Genomic DNA, 26,359 nt, shown 5'->3' with positions numbered 1-26,359 from the left:
ATTCAAAAGAGCTTATTTTGTGAAGCCGTGCACGTGGGACCTTCATTTGTATGCGGGGAATTTCTGCAGTTCTAAGAGTGTACATTCACATGCACCTAAGTGGAAGCCTTGGTTTCGTTGTCAAGGATGTGACAACATGATCTAGTTTATCACAGTTACAGTTTGTGCGTTTGTGAGTTTACTGATGGTTTAAACACAATATCAAGAATGCTCAAATTGCTTGGAATGTTTGGATGGGATATTGCATTGAATATTTTTCAATTGCAGAGGAAATGGCCAAAACAATATTAATTGTCTACATTCATTAGTGTAATTTCAAATAGTCTGATGGGTATGTAAATGCATATTTTAATTAATCTTAAGATTAATATTTAAATTGCTTATTTAACACAATTTTTTCTAATACATTCAGGTTTGACAGGTTTGGTACAGAGCGAACCTGATGAAGCGCTAGGCGAAACGCGTTGTTCGTTCTACAATAAATATTAAGTTACAGTGATCAGTGTGCGGTGATTTTTGATCTTACATTCAGGTTTGACCTCAACATACGTGTTGAAATGGCCAGCACCGTCCTGTTTAAACGGGATAATGAGGAGAAAGGGACTGAAATTAACACAGCCTGGTAACGGAATGTGACTCACAACCACCGATGTATTTATAGATTTTAATTGCCTATTTGTCTGGCGGTGGCTCTCCACTTTAAAACTTCCCTCGGAGTGGCTCCGCACTCACCCACTGAGTTCCTGGCGTCGGATTCTATCACGTTGTCGGCCTGTCACCCATCACAATGCCTCAGATGCTGACAGCGTTATTCGTCATGCCCCCGTACGTCCCCCCCAACGAGGGACAATTTCTCACTCTTACGTCCCTCTCCGTCACCTAAATTTGGACTTAATTAGCACCTATTAGGGCCATTTTTTCACATTATGCCACTGAGCAGTCCCTAGGTAAACTCTGATTAAGCTGACAAGCAATGTCTCTTTTGTGACAAATGGACCCACAAGCCCAGAGTTTGCCAAACTGCTTTTTTTTAACACATTTTATCGATATTACTTATCTTGTTCTTGAACAATACTTTCTGCAATATTGTTTTTTTTTTGTTTTAATGTAGGCCTACTTTGCACTAAAGTTATTTTCATCAATGTTTGGATTATCAATGTCAAGCTCAATGGCTACAGTAGTTATTCACCAGTTTTGTGCATCAGTTAACTTTTTGATCTTTCAATTATTTTTTATTTTGCTTCATTAAAGTGCATTCCCAACATCAAGGCCAATTGTCGTTCTAAATGGATGGGACAATAAGTGTGGCACAAAACGGGAATAGCCTTTGCAACTCCACAGAAATTAGAGTTCCATGGCAACTGAAAACTTCTTTGTCGTTGTATCAGGACATGCCTACAGAGGACAAACAGAGTGTTTGCTTATTGCCTGGTATTTTTAGAGACAGCAACATAGTTGTTCCTCTATTTGTGGAAAGTGTGTACTTCTTCTATCTCTGGAAATTGTGTTGAATATGCAACATACAAGATCAAAATTAGGAGGGATTTAATTGCATTAAGAGACACCTCTTAACACTGTCAAAACACTGACAAATATTTGACAGCTCCCCTTTGATTTTTCACTGGCGAAATGATGTGGAAGTTATATATTCATGAACTGTCTGCTTTTTAGTTCAGTTTAGTTTTATCGGTAACACTTTACTTGACAGTATCGACATAAGGGTGACATGACACTGTCATGAACACATGACACTGTCATGACACTTAAACCCTAACCCTAATCCTAACCTCTAACCCTAAACCTAACCTTAATCCTAAACCTAACTTGTTATAACAAAAACCGAATGTCACTTAATAACAGAAGTATTATGTCATAAATGTTTATGACTTGTTTATGACATGTCCATGACAGTGTCATGTCACTCTTATGTCGATACTGTTAAGTAAAGTGTAACCGTTTTATTATATTTATTTCTCATAAGAGACAACTATCAATGGAACGTCTAAACGCTTGAGCAAGAGATCATCATGATCAGTGTGATTAAAATCTGGTTAAAAAGCAAAAACAACAATGTTGCCATCATTTACTGCTGTTAAAGGCATTGATGAAATGGACATGACTGGACTTGATGGGGGCGGTGGGGTTTGCAAGGTGGGGTGGGGGTAGGGGGTAGCGATGGCATTATGGCCCTCACACCAAGAGAAGGCGACTGACTTAATTAAAATGCCGTTGTAAAATGGCCATCATATAGAAGTGGGTGCAGTACCTTCACAGCGAAGCGTAAATCTCCGCTGGCTCCTCCGTTGGTCTCCTGTGACAGCAGTTGTAAAAAGTCTTCTCCCCATCACTTACTGGCATCAGGATATACGACGTGTGCTGTTCGCACCTGTGCTGGAGAGCAGGGGATTGTGGGAGCAGTGGGGCTGCGAGGGACTTGAAGGCATCTTCCGGAGGATTGGCTTTTCATTAGAGACAGCAGACGGTGACAGCTTTGTGGCCACGCAGGGGAAATGAGGCTGTCTTTATATTCAAGATGAGACAAGGGAAGTCACACCTGGGTCCAAAGTCAAGGTGACGTAGAAGAGCAACAGCAGGTGCGGTGTGCCACAGGACTTTTTTATATGCAACATTGAAGTTTGTGTTTTGTCACAGGCCTTTAAAAAAAAAAAAAAGTAGTTTCTCTGGCTGGCAGATGTGGTCTTGCATTGCAATATGCAATTAAAACTAGGACAAAACACTTCACATTTTTATCAAACTATTGTTTTTCCCTTTAACTTTCCTAGTTAGGCCATTTCTACCTTGATCTACATTCATTACATGCATGTTACACTTCATCTGTGAAGGCTGACAAAATTTGATTCTTGCCTTGCGCGCGCGATTTAATTCACGCTGCTAGGCAGCCTGGATACCATGGAGCAAATTTTCGCCTCAGTTAGGGGACCAATCACAGAACGGAGGGAGGGCAACAAGACGATGACGACACACCGAAGCCGTTATGAACTACGTACAGACACATTTGATAGACATTCGTAGCGCCCAATAAATGCCTCTGGGCATTCGTAAACCACGTTTCAAATACGAGAAAATGAAAGCCTAGTTCCCAGACCCCGTCTCATTTGAGATGAGGGTATGACGATTGCACAGTCCTCAAAGCTGTTCCTCAAATAGACCTCTCTTGTCAACGAGACATCAATTAAAAACCACCTCAGTGAGTGATTGCGAGTGCAAATTCCATGACATTTGAAATATTCACCTGACCCTCATCATAAAATCTTCCCTATCACGATCATCTGGAAGTAAATTGCCCCTTTCGCCATAAACATTGACGGTATCGTGCAATCAGTGTTCCCTAATGACCCCTCACATACTTTATTTGCATACTTGCAATCTTCCTCCGGCTTCTTCTCCTAGCAACCGGACTCGTGGCCACGAGCTCACAGACGACTGACCGCATGCCTTGTCTCGTATATTACTAATCTGCCCAGTCGGGGGGGAGAGGGGCAGATATTAAAGCCCCCTCGTGCCTGAACATGAGAGAGCCTCGGCCATCCATCAGGTTTAGAGCCACTCAATAAGTGGCCAAAGATTTAAACAACGTACCCCTGGAGCTATAAAGCTGGGGCCTACGATTCATCACTGGTAGCCCAGTCTGGATGAACACGTTGAGCTCCCAGTGACATGATTTGCGGGCAAGGTTGTGGAACGCTTGACGTGGTGACAAATTCGGAAAATGTGTCACACCACGCCATGCAGGCAAGTCAGGCCTTTCGTGTTTGCCGGATGTGGTTGCTCCCAGCAGATACAGTTGTTTTTCTGAGAACCGGACGATTTGGGAAATAGAGAGAAAGTGACTCTTTCCGTGGTCGTTGCTTTTCTGGATTGATGTGGGGGAACCGACGCATGGCCGATCCCGAGGGTCTCATGCACCCAATCGAGCGTCTGTGCTTGTTGATGGTGTTTGCCGGGGCTCACTGGACAGAATGAGAGTTTGTCTCTTGAGCGGAGGCGGTGTGGGACATGGCCACCGCCACAATTATCCCGTCATCCATCAGGTCTGAGCGAGGAGAGCACCATGTCACAGAAGCCAGAGGAGCATTAGAGGAGATTAGGATGCTGGCATTCCCAGCACGGTCACCCAGTCACGGGTGACGGCAGGCACGCTGAGTTAAAGCAGGAGGCAGGAGTGGCTGTTTACATGCCCTTGTTGTTTGTTTAAGGATGTTTGTATGTTTGTGTTCATTTTTGTGTGAATGTGTGTTGAGTTTGTGGCTGTGTGGACGAGTGTGTTTGTGCCTTGTGTTTATGTGTGTTGTCTGTGTGTTTGTGTGTGTGTCCATTCTTGTGTAAACATGTGTTTATGTGTTTATGGGGGTGGGGGGCAGTAATCAGGGTAATGGAGCGTTTGGGGCTCGTGCAGAGCACAACGGAGAGACAGCTCCACTGGCCCAAGCATAGCCATCAGCCCTGCATGCTCTATCCCGGTTAGCCATTAGCCCTGCATGCTCTATCCCAGTTAGCCATCAGCCCTGCATGCTCTATCCCGGTAAGTTATTAGCTCTGCATGCGCTATCCCAGAGTGGGAGGCTAACCAGCGGGCTGCTGTGCTGCGCTGGGTTGGGTAGGACCGAGGTAGACTGCCATCCAGACCCACCTCTGGCCTTCACCAGACACCCGTCAGCCAGCCCATACTACAACCCTGCATCATACACTCACCAGCACACCCACCCACCCACACACTAAACACTGATGAACACATCTGCACATACACACAGATGGACACATACACATTTGTCTCACATTTCTCAAGAGAGTGTGTGTGTGTGTGTGTGAGGCAGAGAGTGAGAAAGAGGGAGATGAAAAGAGGGGTGAAAGTGGGAGAAAGAGAAAGGGGAGAGAGAGAGAGAGAGAGAGAGAGGGAGAGAGAGGATGACTCATTAATTTCACTTTTCATTCAAAACCCCAAATTCAGTATTACAATTTCATACAGGAAAGCACCACAGGCAACGTTTTAGCCTGAATGTGTATCTCTCACAGGGACTTATTCATACAAATTAAAATGACCTTTTCGTACCTGTGTGAGTGTGTGTGTGCGAGTGTGAAGGTGTGAGTGTGTGTGTGTGTGTGTGTGTGTGTGTGTGGTAAGAGGCCTCGCTTGTTTGTCCATCCCGAATCAGCAGTGCACCGTTAACCTCAAATATGATACAGTATAGTCATCAGGAGAGCCTTCACCACAGGCCATATCCCCAGCATCAGCTTGTTCAGGGTAACTGGAGATGCGGCAGACAGCATTCTCCTCTGTGGAGCCCTGGCCAGCCATTTGACCAGCCTCTGCATTTTACCTGCCCACAGGGAACGGACTGGCCGTCAGACTGATAGACAGCAGGCTCAGTGGGTTACAAGGCTAGCATCCGACTGCTTGGACAATGAACTTGACCTTGACAGAACTCCCAACTTGGGGATTTTCAGAGATGGTAATAATAGAACTCAATATACTGTAAACAGTTTGGATAAGTAGATAGACACGCTCATATGTCCATAATAAGTTAAACATTCTCTGCCAAAGCACGGGCAGATGGAGCTTTTCTGTTAGGATGGTGTGACATGTTGTTTTAAAGTGCTGTATAGTGAGATACATTTACTGAATATGATGTTCTCTTTCAACGGATCAATAGATTCAGTCTTTGGGTACACTTATCAACATTTCTGATTAATACACCGTTGAGGAAATACAAATAGAGAAAAACAGAGTGGAAAAAAGCATCAGGTAGTCGTTTCATGACATTTGACACAGGAAGTGTTGGCTCATATATTGTTATGGCTTTCCCTTTGTCTCTGCTGGTCCCTGGACTGGGGAAATCAATGCTGCTGAATGGTTGGTCCCTGAGTTCCCAAAGTGATAAATATCATCGGGCCTTTCTTGCCTTGAAGCTATTAAAGGGCCATCTTTTATTTCAGTTATGAGAAAACATGGTGTCTACAACATCTACAACACCCACCCACACCCACACCCACACACACACACACACACACACACACACACACATACACAATCCAAATGACTCGTAAGACTAGTAAGGAGAACATAAAGTTTATGAACCATAATTTTGCAGACAAATGATGTTAGCATATCCAAACAGTACAACAGAATGTTGCAGTGATTCAGCAGTAGCTGTAGCATGAGTCATCAGTCTCCAAACACACTCTTTTACCCACAGAGAACTGTAAAGGAGGTAGCTATGTCCGACAGACCGAACTCCTAGTGTCAATGCGAAAATGATATATCATTTGTTCAATTAGGCATATGGCCCCCATGGTCAAACTCAGTGATCAAATGTTCCATAAAATCTGTCCAATCTCAGAGGAAGGTTTTACTATAGGCCTGGAGAGTGGCTGTTAACCTTGAAGCAGTAGGGAATGACTGACAGCACCCCAACACCCCTATAGATTAAAACTGCAGTAAGACCATTCCTTTTCCTCCGTACTGAAGGAACCTCCGACCATCCTCGTGAAAGGAGTGGAAGGAGGGACAAGCCACTTAGTTATTATGAGGACTCATTTCTCTTCGCTCAGAGCGTGACAGTAAAGTATGTTTCCACTCTCGCTCGCTCGTTCTTTTGCCTGCGTGCGAGAACAGGACCAGTCAGTAGCCTGTCAGCATCGCTTTTGACAATGCTTTGTCATTTTAGATGAAAGAACATGATTGCTTGGAAGTGTGCCGTGAATTGTGTATGCATTTGACGGGAAATGGGAGCGTTTTTGTCTCCTCTTGTAGGTATAGAAATGCAAATCACTGAAATTATACATGGTAAAGATTCCCCTTACTGTACAATACAATCTCACTATAGTCCACAGTCTGATAGCAATTAAGAACCAGTTGCATGTCAATGGCTTGCACTCTGCCAGTCGTTATGCATACAAAGCACTAACCTGCATCCCCTGCAATCACTCAATACAAAATGAATTAGCGCAACAAACAAGAGAACATCACCTGACCCGATCGGAATGCAGTTGTAATGGCCTACGCCATGGGGTCTTGCCAGGCTGATTGACCAGAAAAGGGGGGAGACTCATAAAAAGAGAGTGAGAGATAGATAGATGAAGAGAAGGAGAGAGAGAGAGAGAGAAAGAGAAAGAGAGACACTTTAATAAATGGAGTGGAAGACGTCTGGCAAATGAGTGCTGGCCAATCGGCCCATTCAATCTCCAAAGGTTTATGAGGCATGTCTGCGCTTTTAGCAATGGGGGGGGGGTTAGAGGGGAGGGCAATCAGTATTGCAAGCAATTAGCTCTGGTATTACTGTGACCCGTCTGCACAGGGAGGCTAATTGTTCCAGGATGCATGGATGCTTCACAAATTCCCCTCACCATCCCAAACTGACCAGGTGGCTTCTTCCTCTGATACACAATTGCAGGTTAAGAGCAAACTCAATTTTTGGACTTGAATTGAGTCATATAGACAAACTATTACTTTGTTTTGGGCCTTGCATTACATAATGTGGGGCATATTTTTTATGTTAGCAATGTTTTTTCCCCCCTGAGTCACTTGATTGCCTGAATTTGTATTGTTTTCTTAACCAAAACACTAACCGCCCAGATATATGTAAATTCATGTTCCCCTGCTCTGGGTTACTCTTAACTTGTCATATTAAATATAATAGTCTAAAAATATAATATAAGTATATATGAAACACTCCTCATATTCCAGATTCAAAGTCATGCTGTCGTACAAGACCTCATTGACCGCTCACATCAGCTACACCCTATCCTCCGCCTACATCCATTCTCCCTATTACCCATCTGACCTTAGGGCAAGGTGAGCCGGTGCTGACTAAATTGCCCTTTGACTTTGAAAGTAGGGTGAGCGACACCCATATGTAATCATGGAACATTGCTGACCTGCTCAGTTCCATCCTCCGCCTCAGGCAGGGAGTCCAGAGAGGTCAAGCAGACACTCAGCACCCAAAGGCTACTGTCTATGTACAGTGTGATTGAACCGCTCGACATTAATCGGCAGAGAAAGCAAAACAGACTAAAGATAGATGAAGAGCATATTAGAATGGGGACATATGGGATTTCATCTCTCGGAATCCCACCTCTCTGGTTCTCAAACATCTAGCTGCATTCTGACAAAAGGGATGTATTAATGGTGATGCCTCAATGTTATCAAAATTCATCCGTAAGTTTCATAAGTTTGATGAATTATTTTCAACATGTATGAAAATACTCAATAAGCTTAAATTTACATTATTTTGTTTTTGTTTGTTGGCTTTGTCCAACAGGGCTATACTTCGTGGAATATCCTTATCACATGACCATTTCATTCACATATCCATTCACATAATGTGATACTGGTTGAGTAGCGTACTCAGCCAATGCAGAACTGGAGAAAGGACAGAGGAGGGGACATTGCTAAATGCTGCTCGCCAGAGCTCCTTCTCAGTGTTTCAGCTGATTGGTGCATCATCGTTCCTGTTTGAAATGTACAGCCCTTTCCAAATCAAATTTCATCCTTAAGTGCCCTTCTCTTGGTGGGAGTGTAATTGTTGCAGCTTGTGATTTCAAAGAGCACTAGAGGGAGAAAAAAATCCTTTTATTAAAGCAGACTGCAAAGTGCTCCAAGGACGTCTTGTCCGCCGTCAGTGAGATTTTGAGTGAAGTTGAGCAAGATTGGATTAGAACGACAGTGTTAGCTTTGTAGGGTGTATCCGTTCAGCCAACACTTTTATAATGAGGGCAGAATGTTTATTCGTCCTCTGGGAAGACATACTGCCTTCATCATTTTTTGGGACATCTGTTTTTATTTTTTATTTTATTCTACATGCATCCCTCAAAGGCAAAAGTAAATAAACACAAAAATGTGATTTGTGGCAGGAAGATTGGAAATTGAATTGGTATAATTTGAGGCTGGCATAGCCAGAGCAGGCTTCTGACATGAAACCATACCCTCGGGCTCATTTAGCTGCACTCATTAGCCAAGAAAAACTAATGATGCTCTCTATAACAAAGCTCTGGTCTCAATCAAACTGAACACTGACCCCATAGATCAGGGTCGGGGGGAGGAATAGATCATATGGATGGACATTTTAAATCAGATACTTTGAGAAAAATGATGTAGTCATCCTGACTGACACAATCAAGAGACAGTGCAGCACAACTGCAGTGCAAACACATTTGGAGGAGGCAGCCGTGGCCTACTGGTTAGGACTTCAGGCTTGAAATAAGGGTTGAGGCTTATATACACAAGTATACGTGGCCTATAAACCTGATTTATATTTACATGATTTACATTAGGGTCCAAGTGCCCACATGGACGATTCTAAGGGCCCAGCACTGACAGGGGGCCCCCAGAGACCCCCATTAATAATGCTATATAATATTGGGGGGGCCAAGAATTATTGTCTGTCATAGGACCCAAATTTTATAGCTGCGCTATTTTTTTGCAAGCTTTCATAGACTTAGATAATGTGCTTTTGCATTACTTAGAGCTGCAGTTGCATGCAGTACGTGTGCGAGATCCTTAATCCTCCGTCCGAGCACCGTGTGAACATTCCTATTCATCTCAGCAGTGGCGTCTCAGGCCTGGCGTGACTGCTCTGGCTCGGGGTCATCTGCCCATCTGCCCTCACAGCAGGGGCTCCTGTCTTTACGCTGGTGAGGAGCATCCCCACCCCCAGATCAAAGGTCTGAGGATTTTAACCTTCGCCGGACGCCTCCGGCAGTAAAGAGCACTAAAGTTGCACTACAAAGTGGTTTAGCTGGAGCCCCCCCCCCCCCCCCCCCCCGTTGCATTCTGCCTTGAGTACTTTCCTCACCATCACAGCACTTCTTCATGGGTAATTAGGTGGTACAGCAGGAAAGGATAAAATATACTTACTGTAAGGAGAGAGAAGAGGGACAAACAGAGCCATGAAAGAAAGGAATTTTAAAAGTGCTTGGAAGAAGACGAGGTAGTCTGGATGGATGGGGTGGTTAAAAGGGATGGATGTATTTTGCGGGGGACTGTGATATATCACGATCGCACAAGAATTAGAGAAACACCAGCGGCGTGTTATCGCTGCAACCTTCTTCTCATCTCGCTTTGATTTAAAGTCCTTGTCTCTTCCTCTATCTCCATCCCCCGAAGGGACCACAAGGGCCAATAATGTAGCCTGCTGCGGACATCAAACGAGCGCATCAGCCCCGCTTGGAGGTCAGAACAGGAGTAGGTCTTAAACGCCCACTCAGGGAAAGCCTGTGCGCTCCACAGAAAGAGCAGGTGGCGGAGTACGGTGTCTCATCCAGCACGCTCTAACTGAGACAGGGTGTGTTGACTAGACTGCACCAGCTTTGAGTGTGGCCTTATGGGGACCTGATACAGCCCACGGACACCCTGGAGAGGAAGTGGCATCATTAAAGGGACACCAGGCAAGCCTGATGTTTTTTCTCTACAAAACTCCCCCTCGTTTGGTCTGAAGCTCTTTTCCTTTTCTTTGCGTCTTCCGTCAAGGGTTTTCGCTGCTTCTTCGCCGGCTCTGCCATTATACACACGTTTGCAACAATCGCTAGCATTTCGTTAGCCTGCCTCTGTGCTGTAAACTGATCCTGCTTCGGTCAGCGGGTAGGATACACCGAACTTGCAAGTGGGATATTCTTCCTACAGGCAGTTGGGGCGGGCGATAGAGCCTTCTTTCGCCCCGTAATGAATCATTTAACCATATACCGACTTATGAAGATGATTAATTAACACGAAAACGTTGCCTGGTGTCCCTTTAATATACAGTGTAGTAGAGGGAGTAACTAAACTCACTCAGGCCTTGTCAAGTTAGTATATTATTTTATGTTCCTAAAAAGTTCTACAAGTATTGTTAAGTGTTCAGTCACATTTGCCTGTGTTCATTTGGCAAACAATCTTAAGCGACAACATATGAGGAGCAGTACAAACCTACCCACAGTAGGCTATGTAAGGATCATGGCCACAATACTCAACTCCAAACAATCTGACAAAAGTTCAATCGAGAAAGCAGAGTTACACGGTGATTAAGTAGTAAGAATGTAGAAAGGCCACTTAGGTGCAGTATGGTGGATTTAGAGGAATCTATTATTAGACATTGAATACAGATTATGTTTTCAGTAGTGTATAATGCAGTTGATAGGCAGAGATTGGAAATTGAATTGGTATAATTTGAGGCTGGCATAGCCAGAGCAGGCTTCTGACATGAAACCACATACCCTCAGGCTCATTTAGCTGCACTCATTAGCCAAGAAAAACTAATGATGCTCTCTATAACAAAGCTCTGAAAAGATCATATGGATGGACATTTTAAATCAGATACCTTGAGAGAAATGATGTAGTCATCCTGACTTATGAATGACACAATCAAGAGACAGTGCAAACACATTAGGAGGGGGCGGCCGTGGCCTACTGGTTAGGACTTTGGGCTTGAAACCGTAAGGGTTGCATAGAGTTGGTTGCAATTCAGCAACCTTGCCACTACACAGATGCCACTAAATCCTATAGCATCTACAGCATGGCCCATGTTATGTAAAGCAGGAGCACATTTAAAGAAGCCTCCGTGATGACAGAGCAGGAGATACATTAAAGCTGCTTGTCAGTATCGCAGCCTAGGAAGACCTGGGTGTGTAGCTGTCTCCTTTCAGAATCTGCCAGTGTGCAAGATCCCCTTCTCACATCCAGAGAGCAAATGCTGTGGAAAGAAAACTGCCCCGTTGTTAAAAAAGTTGAAGCAGGAGGCAATTAACGTTAAACTTTTTTTTTTTTCAACTTTGCAGCCGACCGGCTCCACAAGAATAGGGGCATGCGTGTGTGCGTGCACTGCTTCTAATTTGAAAGGACCTTTTTTAGTATCCTCTTTGGTCTGCTTCCAGCATGTAGGTTCTCTCCTACTGAAATAAACCCAGTGCCATTAGCATAAATCAATAGCAGAGCATTGGTGGTGTACCAGCCAGAAGTGCTCAGTCTGTCTCCCCACAGTGTTTAATCTTGGTAGAAACAATGAGAAAAAACAGCCAAGATTTCAATGGTTACACGAGAGGACTGTCAACACCCTGGGCCATCAACAGTCCTGTCTCATATACTTAAGGATGCTATTTATTTACTACGTTCTTATTTTGCCTCTAAATATGACCTCAATATGTAATGATTACATTAGTGTCCTCATATGAGAAGGATGCACATTACAGATAGTACTTTAATACTTCTATACATTCTGGTAACAGAGGGGTGAATGTGTGCAAATAAATCATATCACTGAACAGCCATAAAGCTGCAACAGTAGGCTAATACCATTGTCAGTGCATGGTGACACTAGTCACTGGGTGACTGACATGTCCATGTTAGAATCAAGGTGATTCATTTTACACCATATGTTATGCTCTCTTGTTAATCAGCATGATATAAAGGTCTGGTTTCAACGAACTTGATTATGTAATCTAAAAATGGCATACCACGCATATTCTGACCCAGTCATCACAAATCCTCAACAAAGAATGAGAACCTGAAATGAACTCTTTTTCAAATTACATTTAAATGTAGCTAATATATTTATCCAAGCTCATATATCATAATTTTCATTTCGATCCTATGCTAGTATCTTGTCCTTCCAGTTGAGCTTTGGTGTTGTTGCCAGTGCTGAAATTCTAGGGAGGCACACACATCCTGCTACAGAAAAGCCTATACTGTCAGAATGAATGAATGAATGAATGAATGAATGAATGAATGATGGATTGAATTAATTAATTAATTATTAATTAATTAATTGACAAATGGATAGATGGATGGATGAATGGATGGATGGATGGATAAAGGATGGATGAATTGATGGATGGATGAATGGATGGATGGATGGATGGATGGATGAAGGATGGATGATGGCAAATGTACTGATTTCTCCTATCTGATAATCTGTAATATGTTGGTTTATGTGGTTGAAACCCCTTTGGGTAGAAATGAGTGAATATGATATTCTTCTGCTGGCAGTATGAGCATTGCCTGAGTGTGACATTATGACATTTCTCATTGGGATTTATCACAAAATGGAATGAACTGAGAGAGATTGTGATAAATTCAAACCTGCTGGTGTATTCCTGGAATCGTTCACTTTTGCAAATGTCCTAGAATTTATACAAATCATAAACATAAAGCTTCAGTAAATGCTGATATGGCTACACACACACACACACACATACACGCACACGCACGTATGCACACACACACACACACACACACACACACACACACACACACACACACACACACACACACACACACACACACACACACATTCTGCCAGCATATCACAGAGGCCAATGTGTCTATCCCCGAGGGAAGTATATTGCAACAATGCCTATTTGAAAATGCAGTGACATATAGTAGAAAAATAGTGACATGCTCCTAAATCTATTTAAAAGCAGAACAGCTGATCGAGATATTCATCACTGTTTCAATAGTGAATATGCTAGAATAAAACTCATCATTTCATATAAAAAGCCTAATCTTTTGCTTACAAATATGTGACTTTATGTGCATATCTGCGTACATTTTTATATGCATGTATTGGTGCATGTGTGTGTGTGTGTGTGTGTGTGTGTGTGTGTGTGTGTGTGTGTGTTTGTGTTTGTGTGTGCGTGTGTGTGTGTGTGTGTCTGTTTATGTTCAGTGTAGATAGCAATGCCTCATTTGACCAAGAATAGTGCATGAACTCATACAGTGAAAACATGCCAGCACCTTTGCCATGACAATTTCCAGAATCCCTTTTTATACCGGTACAGCTGAATAAAACTTTCACCACAAAAAAAAAAAAAAAACATTTCTTTTCATTTTTATATTTTTCTATTTAGAGGTCATTTAAAACATCTGATGCATCTGGATTCACTTTCTGCGATGATGGCATGGCAATCCTCGTGGGAAATAAGTTTGTTTATATTTGGAGAAAGAAAGAGAAAAAAGAAAGACTTGCCAGCTCTGAAGCAGTCTCTTCCTGACTAGTTTGGCAGGGCAGAACACATTGAGCGCATATGTAGACTAAACAAGGCTCCATATTCCCCTCTCTGTTTAGGTCAGCCAGCACTCTCAGTGATCTGGGCAGGACATGCAGGTTTAATGGCACAGGTCTTAAAATGTGTCTCTCCCAACACAAACCCCATTTTTAAAAAAAATCATCGTTTTTAAATGCAATGCCACAGTTATGTGACTACTTCAGTTTTCTTGGTTTTGCTTCACCACTTAAGGACTTAACATTAGTGACATTTGGGGAGATTTTAAGGAAACGCTGGAGGAACCATTAAAATGCCTCTCTTTTTAACCATTTCTGAGCCAACAGTTCTCAACAAGAGCTATAATCAACCCAGCTTTTTCTTAGAAAGACCAAATCATTTCCTGTTGCAAAACACACCTTTGAATATTGGTGGATTTACTGTCTGAGACCCCTCGATAAATTCTGCCACCTCACACAGCTTGTGAGAGCTGCTTTTTCCTGGCCGTTGTGAAATGGGGGGACCCTCACTTGGCAACGTGTTCGTACTTCATCAGAGAGAACATATGTGAACTAGATTAGACCCCCCTCCCAACCCGCCATCTCACTTACCCCTCCTCCCCCCCACCCACTCACCCCTCTTCTCTCCTGTTCTCCACCGCAGGAGAAAGAAATCCATTGAGTTTCTTCCCCCTTTTTTTTCTTTTTCTGTGAATGTCCCCTCCCCTTCCCCTTTCCAGGCGCTACCAGTGGACAGGAGGGCAGGCAGGCTTCAACATTCCCCAGCCAAACCCAGATCCTGCTTTTTTTTTTTTTTTTTTTTTCCAAAGCCAGGGAGGAGGGAATGCTGCTGCCGTTGCCGTTAGCGCTGCCGCCGCCACTGCTGCTGCCACTGCTGCCGTCACTGCTGCTGCCTCTGGTGCGGATGTTTGCGTTGACTCTGTCTGCATCTGGATGACGAGTGTTCAGTCAAAAGTTCGGAGACTCCGCAGACAACCAAGACTGAACTTCGGAGTCTGAGTGGGACTTGGGTAAGCAGAAAGTAAACACTTTTATAGTTGTTTAGACTGGGTGCGGTGTGTTGGGGTGGGTGGTTCTTCTGAGGTGGTTTCTCCTGATGCATCCTGAGGGTCCAAGTTGCAGCAGATGGTGATGGGATTTGATAGGGGGATCTATTGTGTTTTGATTACCATAAAATAGTTATGGTTATGGTATTTAGCAGATGCTTTCATCCAGAGGGGCCTATAACATTAGAATAATACCATTTAACAATAACAGTGAACATTACTACATTACAACACTAAGATCATCAATAATGAAATTCAGTAATAATTATATAAAATAAAGTACAACACATTTGACTAAGACAATTTACTGTTTCATATACAGCAAATTTTACTTCAAAACATGGCACCAGATTATGTGTGGTTAATGTAAAATGACACCGAAAACTGACATTTTTACATATTGAACATAAAGTTGCTGATGTGGTATAAAATGGATGAAGTACGATTGTAAGGATCACATTTCATCCATATGGTCACTCATAGGCATGTAGAGCTTGTTTGTTATTGTAGGAATCCAAATATCCCTTTGAGAATACTAACCCTCATATGAATCACTGTACTTGTGATGCAATCTTGTCGACTCACAGAGCATTTCAACTTAATGAACCAGACTTCATGGGCCGCATATCAGAGATAATTATAGCCTTGTAATAACAGTGTGACAGTGTGACAGACTGAAATGTCAAAGTCTACTCCAACCAGACGTTTTTACATTTTTAAAGCCAGACAGTGGATGATTGCATGTCAACCACGTGACAAACCACACCATTTAACTCATGTTTGTACAAGGTCGTCATCTAATGACAAGGCCTGTTACTATCTAGCAATTAGTCAAAGGGTCGGGTCATCAGAGATATCTCATTTACACAGCATCTGTGTCCCCACTACTGACCATGGAGCTGTAAGGCAGAGTAGGGGTACGCTAAGTACATGCAGTATGAGGGTTTGTGGCCGAATTTAAGGCATAAAATATAAGGGTGGGGGGTAGGGGGTGCAGATGTAATCTCTCCAATAATCAAAACCGGCCAATGCAACCCCTCCAATCCTAATATCATCATGATGAATGAAACTGTCAGAATATGATGAAGTGATGAAGTGACCCCCCGTACCCCCTGCACCCTGTTCAAGTGTCCAACTCAAAGTTGTGTCCCTTGGCTGGTGATTTGTGTATTGAATGTGACACAATATGGCATTTTGAAATGTTTTTAAGGTCACCATGATGAAGAGGTAGGGAGAGGAGCAGTTATTCACAGTACAAAAACATCTCTGTTGCACTTTATCCTACCACCCATCTAGAGCTGTGAATGTCAGTAGTGCTCATGGTATTTTCTAACAGGCTTAATAATGACCTTTTGAGAGAGAGAGAGAGAGAGAGAGAGAGAGAGAGAGAGAGAGAGGTCCAGACAAGAGGTAGTTAATTCACGTCAAATAATATTTCTATTAGTCCTGGTTGATGATATTTACTGAACATTTTTTTTTCTCCAGGATTACATAAAAGAACAAACATGAAGCTGTATTAATGAGCAGGGCTAGAACATTCACTAGAATAAACACAAACAACTTAATTACTCAAAGTCAGCCAAATGTTTCAGAGGCATGACTCTTCATAATGAGGCACTCTCACACCTACGTGCAGAGGACAATCATTGGTCAACCGTCAAGACAAGCAAATCTGCATCAATAAACAACAGCCACTGGGAAAAAACAATGGCAAAAATAACAACTACTGTTTAGTACTATTAACATAAAATGTAATATATTTTTTGAATTCCATAGCAACTCATGTCTTACAGTTAATATCTTGTCATTGCCTGCCTGTGCCAGTGAAGTGTCTGTATATTCACCGCTACATTCCTGTCAGTTGGAGCCTTAGATAATATCAGACTGACCGAGGCGCAGGAGTGTCAGTCAAACGAAATGAGCTTCACATTATCACCGTGCTACACGGCCCCTTGTGGTTAGCCTATCAGCCATGTAGCGGACACTGTTTACTTTGTGCTCCCTTGACCTCCAGGAAGCATGTGAGGTCACCATTTCTGCTAATCAGAACCAAGAGATGAGGAGAGAGAGAGTGGCCGACAGCGGAAAGCTTCGTATGGGTGCGAGTCCACCACAACAGGGGCATGGCTTTATCAAGGCTCTATCAAGACAACGCTAATAGCAAAAGGCCTCATTACAATGTAACAACAGGACACTGTACTTAAATTAACTTAAAGTGATCAGCCCAATGATAGTCATTGACGTTCACCATGAATTGTGTGTTATGGTTATGTAGGATTGTGCACTATGCATAAATATATTCTATTTATATATACAATAAGCAAACTTGTTGTTACTTATTGTTATATGTATAAACATACATGTTACTTACTGAATAGTGTGTGTATATGGATGACTATGGCCCTAAAAGGACATGTCCTCCAGTGCCAAGTTGAACATTTGACATTCAGCAGTTTAGCCAGCTCTCACAAAAAGCTGGACGATTTCCAGTGCTAAGTGTTCAGAGAGGCAGCAGACTTCATCTCAGTTTCACAGAGCTGAACTAGGTGGAGCTGATAAGAGTGACTTTTCTTTCTGATGTACTTTCTTCCGCTCTCGCCACAAAACCCAGAAGGGCTCAGGACAGTGGAAAACGGCGTCAGGACAGTGGAAAACGGTGTCAGGACAGCGGTGTCAGGGCAGTGGAAAGCGGTGTCAGGGCAGTGGTGTCAGGGCAGTGGTGTCAGGGCAGTGGAAAACGGTGTCAGGACAGCGGTGTCAGGGCAGTGGAAAACGGTGTCAGGACAGTGGAAAGCGGTGTCAGGACAGTGGAAAACGGTGTCAGGACAGTGGAAAGCGGTGGTCCTCTCGCTCACCAACGCAGATCACATTACAAACCCAGAAGGGCTCAGGACAGTGGAAAACGGTGGTCCTCTCGCTCACCAACGCAGATCACATTACAAACACATATCCAGACAGAGAGTGGTGAACCCATCTGTGGTGAAGATGGAATACCATGAGGGAGTGTGAGTATGTGAGTGGATGTGTGTGTGTGGGTGGGTTGGTGTGTTTGTATGTATGTACAGTATGTGTGTGTGTGTGTGTGTGTGTGTGTGTGTGTGTGTGTGTGTGTGTGTGTGTGTGTGAGAGAGAGAGATAACGAAAGAGTTGAGTGTGTCTGTGTCTGTCTGTGTGAGAGTGTGTATGAGTGTGTGTGTGTCTGTATGTGAGTGTGTGTGTGTGTGTGTGTGTGTGTGTGAATGAGGGAGTGAGAGTGTGTGTGAGTAAAATGAGTGAGTGACACTGCATACGCTCTCAGCATCTGAATCTGTCAGACACTGTACTAAGCACACTCCACCTTTTTCATTATTCAACATTCTCCTGTCAGCTTTCTTCTTCACACCACCACGGCTTCTGTCTCTGAACTGTGTTCATGCCGGCCTGATTTTTTGTGCCTTCAGAAAGCACTCGAGACACCTTTATTGATGATGAGGTACAACAGCTTTGTAAATCAGAGGCCTAATACAATATTAATGTTTAAATGTAATGCCAACTTTGGCAAAGTATCTCAGTGCCATTGCCAAGTCAACCTCCCCCAAGCATAACTGATAGAGCAGCTGGTAATAGCAAGCCTAAGAGAGAGCCATTCATCTTAAGTAATAAATAGCAGAATAATGGGATTTGCGAGTGAACACAAAAGGAGTCCAAAAGATATATCTGAAGGCATTTCAAGCTGGATCTTAGATAATGTTTGACGTTGTCTGTCAGCAAACCATATTTCCTGAAAACCCTGTTGTCAACCTCCCCCCCCCCCACACACACACACACCCATGAACCAGCCATTATTTGTTTGATCTACGTTCCTGGAGCAATAATGCCCCCTGAAAATCCGCCTTTTGTTGAAAGCATCAGCAGAGATTGTCCAAGCAGATGGGCTTTCTCTATGCTACAGCGGTCAGGGCCACAGCTGAAAACTGAGCTTGGGATTCTGGGGCTGAGGGGTTGAAGTATGTGTGTGTGTGTGTGGTGGGGGGTGGTAAGCTTGTATTGGTGGTGGTGTTTTGGTGTGTGTGTGTGTGTGTGTGTGTGTGTGTGTGTGTGTGTGTGGGGGGGTGTCATCAATCATGTGTGTCCAACTAAACAAACAGCTGTTCTTTGTCAGCTTTTCCCCCAAAAACTCTCCCAGACACTGAAAACTCCCCATACGTACCACCACAGCACAGCGCAACACACATATAACACACTCCGCTCACCACGGACCCCCAGATGGCCTTGGAGACCCTCCGATTCAGCTAGTATACATCTCAACACTGAGACGAGTGCAACCGCCCTGGCACTAAATCACACAAGTTCAAGGCTGGATTCAGCCCACGGTCTGCTACTAGTCTGGAATAGACTAAACGGACATCCACAGGCTCACTACCTCTGGATTGTTTAAGTCTACCAGATGTCCCTAAAATGACCATGACACAACATAATGCATTCTCTGTGGGACCCTCAATGGCCTTGAAACCCCCCTTCGAGTCAAGTAGCACAGACAGATCACAGACAGCAGAGACAGATGTGGAACCTGAAAAAGGGGTGTGTTTAAAATAGTAAACAAAAGCAAGCGTTCATGAATGTTTTCAAACTGTGTATTTGTTCATGGTGAGTTCACTGTAAACTTTAGCAAATGCATACAAATGATCTGAGGGGGTAGTTCTCAGTGAACAAACATGGATGTTGGACTAAGGGTAACCATCTAACAACAAAATATTTTCACACGTTTACACAAAAAAATTTCAAATTAAATGTTCTCCAGAAATACACAACAGGTTATAATCATCTTATGAACACTCCATGTGCCTCTTCCTACACTGCTGAACTCTCTTCCTACCACACCACTACACCACACCACACCACACCACACCACAAAACACACACACAAACACAAACACACACACACACACACACACACACACACACACACACACACACACACACACACACACACGTACACACCGTAGAATGGATCTAATCAGATTAAAGATGGCTTTGCTCAGTCGGGTTATCTGGCAATAGATAGTGTGTGAACATGATCTGCCTTTATGGATCGGAAAGGATGAAATGAATCAGGCCCTCTTTCAGGCCAGAGCAGGGCTAAGAATATTCCACAGTGTCACAGTTCATTGTCATCTGGCAATAGACTAGTGAAATACAGTAGGCTATGTGTGCAAACACACCACTTGGCCTCCATTTCATTTGCTGCAACATGTTGACCTATTTCAGCTTTATATCTACATAGCAGAGGGACATGACATTATATTGGACATACAGTACCCTCCAGAATTATTGGCACCTCTGCTAAAGTTGACTAAAAACCGGTATAAAAAACAATCTGTTGGTGATTTATTGTAATCTCACAATGAAAAAAATTAGGAAAAATCCAACCTTGAAGGGAAGCTAATTTATTTTGAGAAAAAGGAAAATCTCATAAAGAAATACATGTTTTTAACTAAAACACACTGTACTGTATATGCTGTCCAAGCTTTTGCTGTCACTAGGGTGGATGTTCTCTGCCATCATTTAACTTTAAACACAAACTTTTTATACATGCATCCAGCCATACATTCCACACCTCATTTTTACTCATTTGCTGTTTACATACCACGTCATGCCATAACACGTCCTCCCTCTCTGGACCCCATATTGGCCTCTAAGGCCCTCAATTTCAGTCATCATACATCACAACAAGCCAAACGTATCTGTCCAAACACCCTACGTCTGCCTTCATCTATGACCTGTCGCCACCACACACACACACACACACACACACACACACACACACACACACACACACACACACACACACACACACACACACACCACACACACACACATACCAAACCACAGTGCAGGGGGAGTCTCATTTCTGTGGTGAAAAAAAGGACACAGGAATAGTTTCTGTGGAGAAAAACATGGGATGAGTTTCAGTGTTGAAAAACAGACAGCGGCATGCTGAGCAGAGCGCGGTTCAGTCGAGGAGCTGACTGAATACAGCCTTTGTGTCTGTCATCGGGTGAGATCATCTCCAAAGCAGTTGGAGCCGCCCCCTTTCTCCGACCAGAACACAGAAACTCCAGCCAGGGATGTCAAACTCGAGGGGCCAACAAAGCCCTTACGCCAGCTTTGAGTAGATACCTGCAGTGTGCAGACGAAAGGAAGTCAGAGACAGATAACTGCGTGCGTGTGTGCGTCATCCAGAGGGAGAGCTAGCAGCTAGATAAGGGCAGAGGAAATGATGTCTGCATGTCTGCTTGGGGTTTCTCCACAAAGGACCTCATTATAGCCTTGTTAGAAGAAGAACTTGAAGTGTGTTTACAGCGGTGGGTTGGAATTCTGACTAGGGAGAAACAAAGCAGTGAACTACAGCTGCTGTGTTTGTGTGTGCGTGTGTGTGCGTGTGTGTGCGTGCGTGCGTGTGTGTGTGTGTGTGTGTGTGTGTTTCATCTGCAGCTCATGTATCTGTGTATTTTTGGCAAAGCAGGATTAATGGTTGCAAATTGGCCGAAGTTTTGTTCCGCGTTGCAAATTCACACCATACTTATCTAATGGACTGTTAGGGCAGCCTTGGAATGGCAAATCAAAAAATCGTTTAGTGAACAATTTCAGTGTTCAAGATGAGTCACGGCTTGGAACCACAGGCCCACAATTATGTCTGGCATACAGTAGGCGCTGGCAGGAGCGAGCAATGAGCTAGCTCAGATATCGGAGAACTCTGTGACAGATCTGCCTGTGATTCTATTTATTTATTTGATAGGGACAGAACTCATTGATCAACAGACTAACCACTGTGAATGTGCCAGTTTGAGCTGATTGGGCTATTTTCATCTGTCAGTCCGAGCCGAAGAGGCCTAGACCTGGAATAAAACTAAAATGACCTCGTCATCACTTGTGACCTGTGGGTGATCTGGTCCATAGCCAGTCAGTTGTGTAAGTGAAGTGATATGATATATGTGTCTCCTGGAGATGAGGTAGGCTTGTTGAGTAGTTTCCCAGGCAGTGGTGCGATCGCCAGATGTGAGCCAGATCCAGGCCAGGTCTGTGCCAGAGCCTGATGACTGTCTGGGAAAGAGCTTACATGGCCTCCTTCATGTCAAGGAGACCCATAAATCTTTTATTCAGAGGACATGGCATATGCCAGACTAGGGCCAGACCTGGGCCTAATCTCAACCAGACCTAAACCAGATCCACCTGAGCTGAGCATGTGCTGCTGCCTGTCTGGGAAAAACATTCCCAGTGCCTCTCAGTCATCTCCAGGGACCTCACTGATCACTTGCTAAGAAAGGAAAAGGTCACAAGGTCACTCATTCCCTTCCTCTCTATGCCTGGCTTCCTGTCCGCAGGGTCAAGATGTGGCTGCAGTGGACCCGTGGTGCCCTGATCTGTGCCCTCCTGCTGACGTCCGTCCGCGCTCAGAGCGGTGACGCCGAGTGGGGGTCAGGGGTCGAGGAGGAGAGGCCAAAGCTGGTGTTCACCAGCAACACCACCGCGAAACCCGCGACCTCACGGGAAGTTGGCGACGACCCTGTCCGGAGTGGCAGTGACGCCGGCTGGCCTCCCCCATTTTTCGAGGCCTTCGTGCTGGACGAGGAGGAGGGAAAGCTCGCCGAGGACGCGTGCACGGTGAACTTCCACACCAGCGCGGCGTGGGCGCGGCAGATGAAGGCCTACCGTGACGAGGTGGCCTACCTGAAGGCCATCCAGCATGGCAACCAGGCGGTGGTGGAGAACCTGGTGCAGTACGTGGGCGCCGAGATGGGCGAGCAGCGCTACCAGGACGTCATCGAGGAGAACATCGGCGGCATCCGCGAGGACCACAGCAGCTGCAGCGGCGTAGTGGACAAGACCGCAGAGGAGCTGCGCACGCAGCTGGAGGGGGAAAGCCAGGAGGCACTGACCGGCATTCAGAAGTGAGTCTTACCACAACGCAATGGAGTTTGTATGGAGAAGCTGTATTCTTCTTTTTTTTGTCTTTATTAGATAAGGGTATTGATAACAGGATATATAGAGGAGATAGAGAAAGAGAGAGAGAAAGAAGAGAGAGAAGAGAGGGAAGAGAGAGAGAGATGTGTAGTGGGTTCCTGGATCCCTGTGTAGCACAGGAGTGGTACAGCTCCCCCCTTGTTTGCCATTTTAAGGTATATTTGTTTAGGACCTAAACAATCTATAGGTACACTTTAGGTATTTACTTTTTATAATATCACATTTCGAACTGTATTCATAATTATTAATGATGAAAAGGGCGTATTAATCTATGTCAAAAAAACAAAAGAGAAGTGTATCATTGCAGGGGTAACTTTATCTGCTACAGCCATAGGTTATTGTTTGGTTTTATTTGTGAGAACGGATAACTCTGTATAGTGGATGATAAGTATAAGTATAGATACTCTTTTGATCTAGTGAGGGAAATTTGTTCTCTGCATTCATCCGTGAATTATTGAAACACACAGTGAGGTGAAGCACACACTAACCCAGAGCAATGAGCCGCCTGCTACAGTGGGGCTTGGGGAGCAGTGAGGGGTTAGGTGCCTTGCACTTCAGCCGTGGATGTGGCCATGGGAGAGCAGTGCTCAACCACTTCCCCCACCCACATTTTTCCTACTGGTCGGGGATCGAACCAGTAACCCCTCGGTTTCAAGCCTGAAGCCCTAACCAGCAGGCCACAGCTGCCCTCTGACAGTTACTAGACCTATTTTGGGGGTGGGGCTTATGATTCAGTAGGATTAAGATGATATTATGAGATGAGATGATCATTTTTTTTCCAGAAAAAGGAAATACTCTTGAAAAGATTAATACCTAAACCCAAGAACCAATAGAAAACAGTAAACATGACGAAACAGTATAGTCAAATGCACTGTTATTTTAATTAAGATAAGCTTTAGTTTAATGTCTTCATTTGCTGACTTTTACAGCCGGATCATAATGGAAACAGTAACTATATGAACCATTTCTTTAAATAGTGTAATAAACTGTATTAGAAATGGAACAGGTCTCTACAGGTCTCATCCAGATTCCCATCAATTTAACTGGTTTTATTCGGTTATTCGGTTTTATTAACTGGTTTTATGCCAGATTCCCCATTCAGCTTTTACAGCAAACCTAACTGCTTACAAAATTAATGAAATGTGATTAGGTAATAGGGGGAGGGGGGAAGGGGGGTCTCCACAATATCAGTCATGAATTAAATTCTAAATTAAACAGGCCATGCGGCATTTGGCATCTTTATTTATTCAGCAAGTAGACTGACATAGCATGAGCATATTTATCCAGTGGAGAACGCAAACATGCTTAATTGTGTTTGGGTCGTCTACAATTTAAATACCATTTTATAAATGCGTGGTTTGTGGAAAAGTTGGTCCCCTTTGATAAAGGATTGTTTCAGTATGTGAATAAATGTGTGCCTCTAAAGCAATTGTTACAAATTTGCCATGACTCCCTTGGGAGCCTGGAGTTTTCCATTACCCACGTGGTCGATGGCGCGGTGTGTGTGTGTCTGTGTGTGTGTGTGTGTGTGTGTGTGTGTGTGTGTGTGTGTGTGTGGGGGGGGGGGGGGGGAATGGGGGGGTTGCACAGTGCCCCTTGTAGGCCCCTAATTTAAAAAGAGCACTTGGTGGTGTCAAGCTCACTCTCTTCCTCCTCCTCCTCCTCCTCCTCCTCTTGCTCTTTCTCTTTCTGTCTCTCTTTCTTTCTCTTCACCCACTTCTCTGTTCTTGCCGTCTCTGATGTCGCGTCTGCTTCGTGTCTCCCCCTGACCATCTGACAGAATCAAAGAGGAGTCCTTGGCCTTTGAAGACATGCTGCGCGCTGCGTCGGACATGGCCGGGCGGCTGGAGAGCACCTCCAAGGCCCTGCACGCCTCCCTCAACCAGCAGCTGAGGAAGAGCCTCCAACCCCCCCGCCACTGATACCCACACACAGAGAGGGATGCTCTGCTACTGATCCGTTCGCCAGGGATGGGTGCCCATGTGGCACAAATAGCGGCAATATAAAAAGACCTCCACACACACACATGCTGTACAGACACACACACACATGCCTCTAATCCCTTTCTTATGTTACTAGAAAGTACTATCTCTGCGGTTTCCTTGGACATGTAAGACATTAGAAGTGTTGCTGTGTTATATTCTCTATGGCGATGGCTGGCGCATAAGTAAGTAGTGGTTTAGGCATCCCTCCAGTTTCAGTTGACGGAGCACTGGTGGAGGGGAAAAACAAAAGGAAAAAGAAACAACTGCCATTTCTTTTTTTCTCATTTCAAACACTTAATCATATCGTGAATCAACCCCCAAAAATCACACAAAGCATTTCCTTTCACTCTCTGTTCAGATTACATTTAGAGGAAGGCCTGGAATTGTCAGAGTTCTGTGAAGCTTATCTTGGCAGTCCTACTTTACGGCAGCACTGTAATTGTTGAGGTCTGCTCTGGTACAAGGGCGCACATGGAGATCAGACTGACAGAAGAAGCTAGTTCAGAGTACAGTCAGTGTACCGTGTGTGTATGTGTGTGTGTGTGTGTGTGTGTGTGTGTGTGTCTGTGTGTGTGTGTGTGTGTGTGTGTGTGTGTGTGTGTGTGTGAGTGAGTGAGTGAGTGAAAGAGAGAGAGAGAGAGTGTGTGTGTGTGACAGAGAGCTCTGGTGAAAGGGTGCACATGGAGATTAGACAGAAAGAGGGGGCTGGTGTACACAGACAGAAAGTGGAACCAGTGAATAACAGACTCCTGAGTGCTAATAAAAAATGTCTGCTTGTGTGTGTGTGTGTGTGTGTGTGTGCAGGGGCGCCTACGGGAATTAATGCTATGGTACGCCCCCCCCCCCGCGTGGACAGTATTTTTCCTTTAGGTTCGTACATACATAGCGTAACAACATCCACATGCATTAATGCAACAACAACGTCTACAATTACCTATTCATTTGGGCAACTTTATACATCCCTATACAGGCTAAAGCTACCTTTAGTTGTGTTATAGCTACTGTAAAGTCTGGCTTTAAACAGCTGTAATGCAGTCGTTCTGACAAGCACACCAATTGCTTAGCCAACCTTGTTCTTGCCCATCTTGAATAGCTCCTTTAGCTTCGCTGCCTCCATCCTTTCTGTTTTCGTTGTTTAAACTTGTGATATCCATGATGAGTATTGAGTTAGTAAATTAGCTCAACATTGTGTGCTGATAACCATATAGAAAGCCGAGTAAAAGAAAACAAGTAGCCTATGCGTGCCTGCGTGCGTATTCTCTCCTGCTCATGTGTGCGCGTTAATTTTGATAAGTGTTCACTAACTTTACTTAATAGAAAATTGTAAATAGCC

General features: G+C 44.1%; 1 protein-coding gene across 2 annotated transcripts; it reads left to right on the top strand.

Annotated features, from left to right (window-relative positions):
* The first annotated feature begins 14,816 nt into the window (after nucleotides 1-14,816).
* si:ch211-142k18.1 lies at nucleotides 14,817-26,257 on the top strand. 2 transcript variants are annotated; one of them, XM_048249866.1, is made up of 3 exons: nucleotides 14,817-15,001; nucleotides 22,402-22,968; nucleotides 24,822-26,257. In XM_048249866.1, the coding sequence occupies exons 2-3, from the start codon at nucleotides 22,409-22,411 to the stop codon at nucleotides 24,961-24,963; spliced, it is 702 nt and encodes a 233-aa protein (XP_048105823.1). In that variant the 5' UTR covers nucleotides 14,817-15,001; nucleotides 22,402-22,408; the 3' UTR covers nucleotides 24,964-26,257. The 2 variants fall into 2 exon arrangements, with proteins under 2 accessions (XP_048105823.1, XP_048105822.1); XM_048249865.1 differs by lacking the exon at nucleotides 14,817-15,001 and adding an exon at nucleotides 21,156-21,381.
* The last annotated feature ends 102 nt before the right edge of the window (nucleotides 26,258-26,359 follow it).

The sequence above is a fragment of the Alosa alosa genome, chromosome 8 (assembly GCF_017589495.1).
Source record: "Alosa alosa isolate M-15738 ecotype Scorff River chromosome 8, AALO_Geno_1.1, whole genome shotgun sequence".
NCBI lineage: Eukaryota > Metazoa > Chordata > Actinopteri > Clupeiformes > Clupeidae > Alosa > Alosa alosa.
The sequence above is the reverse complement of the archived record's forward strand: the minus strand, read 5'-3'. Positions and strand labels throughout refer to the sequence as shown.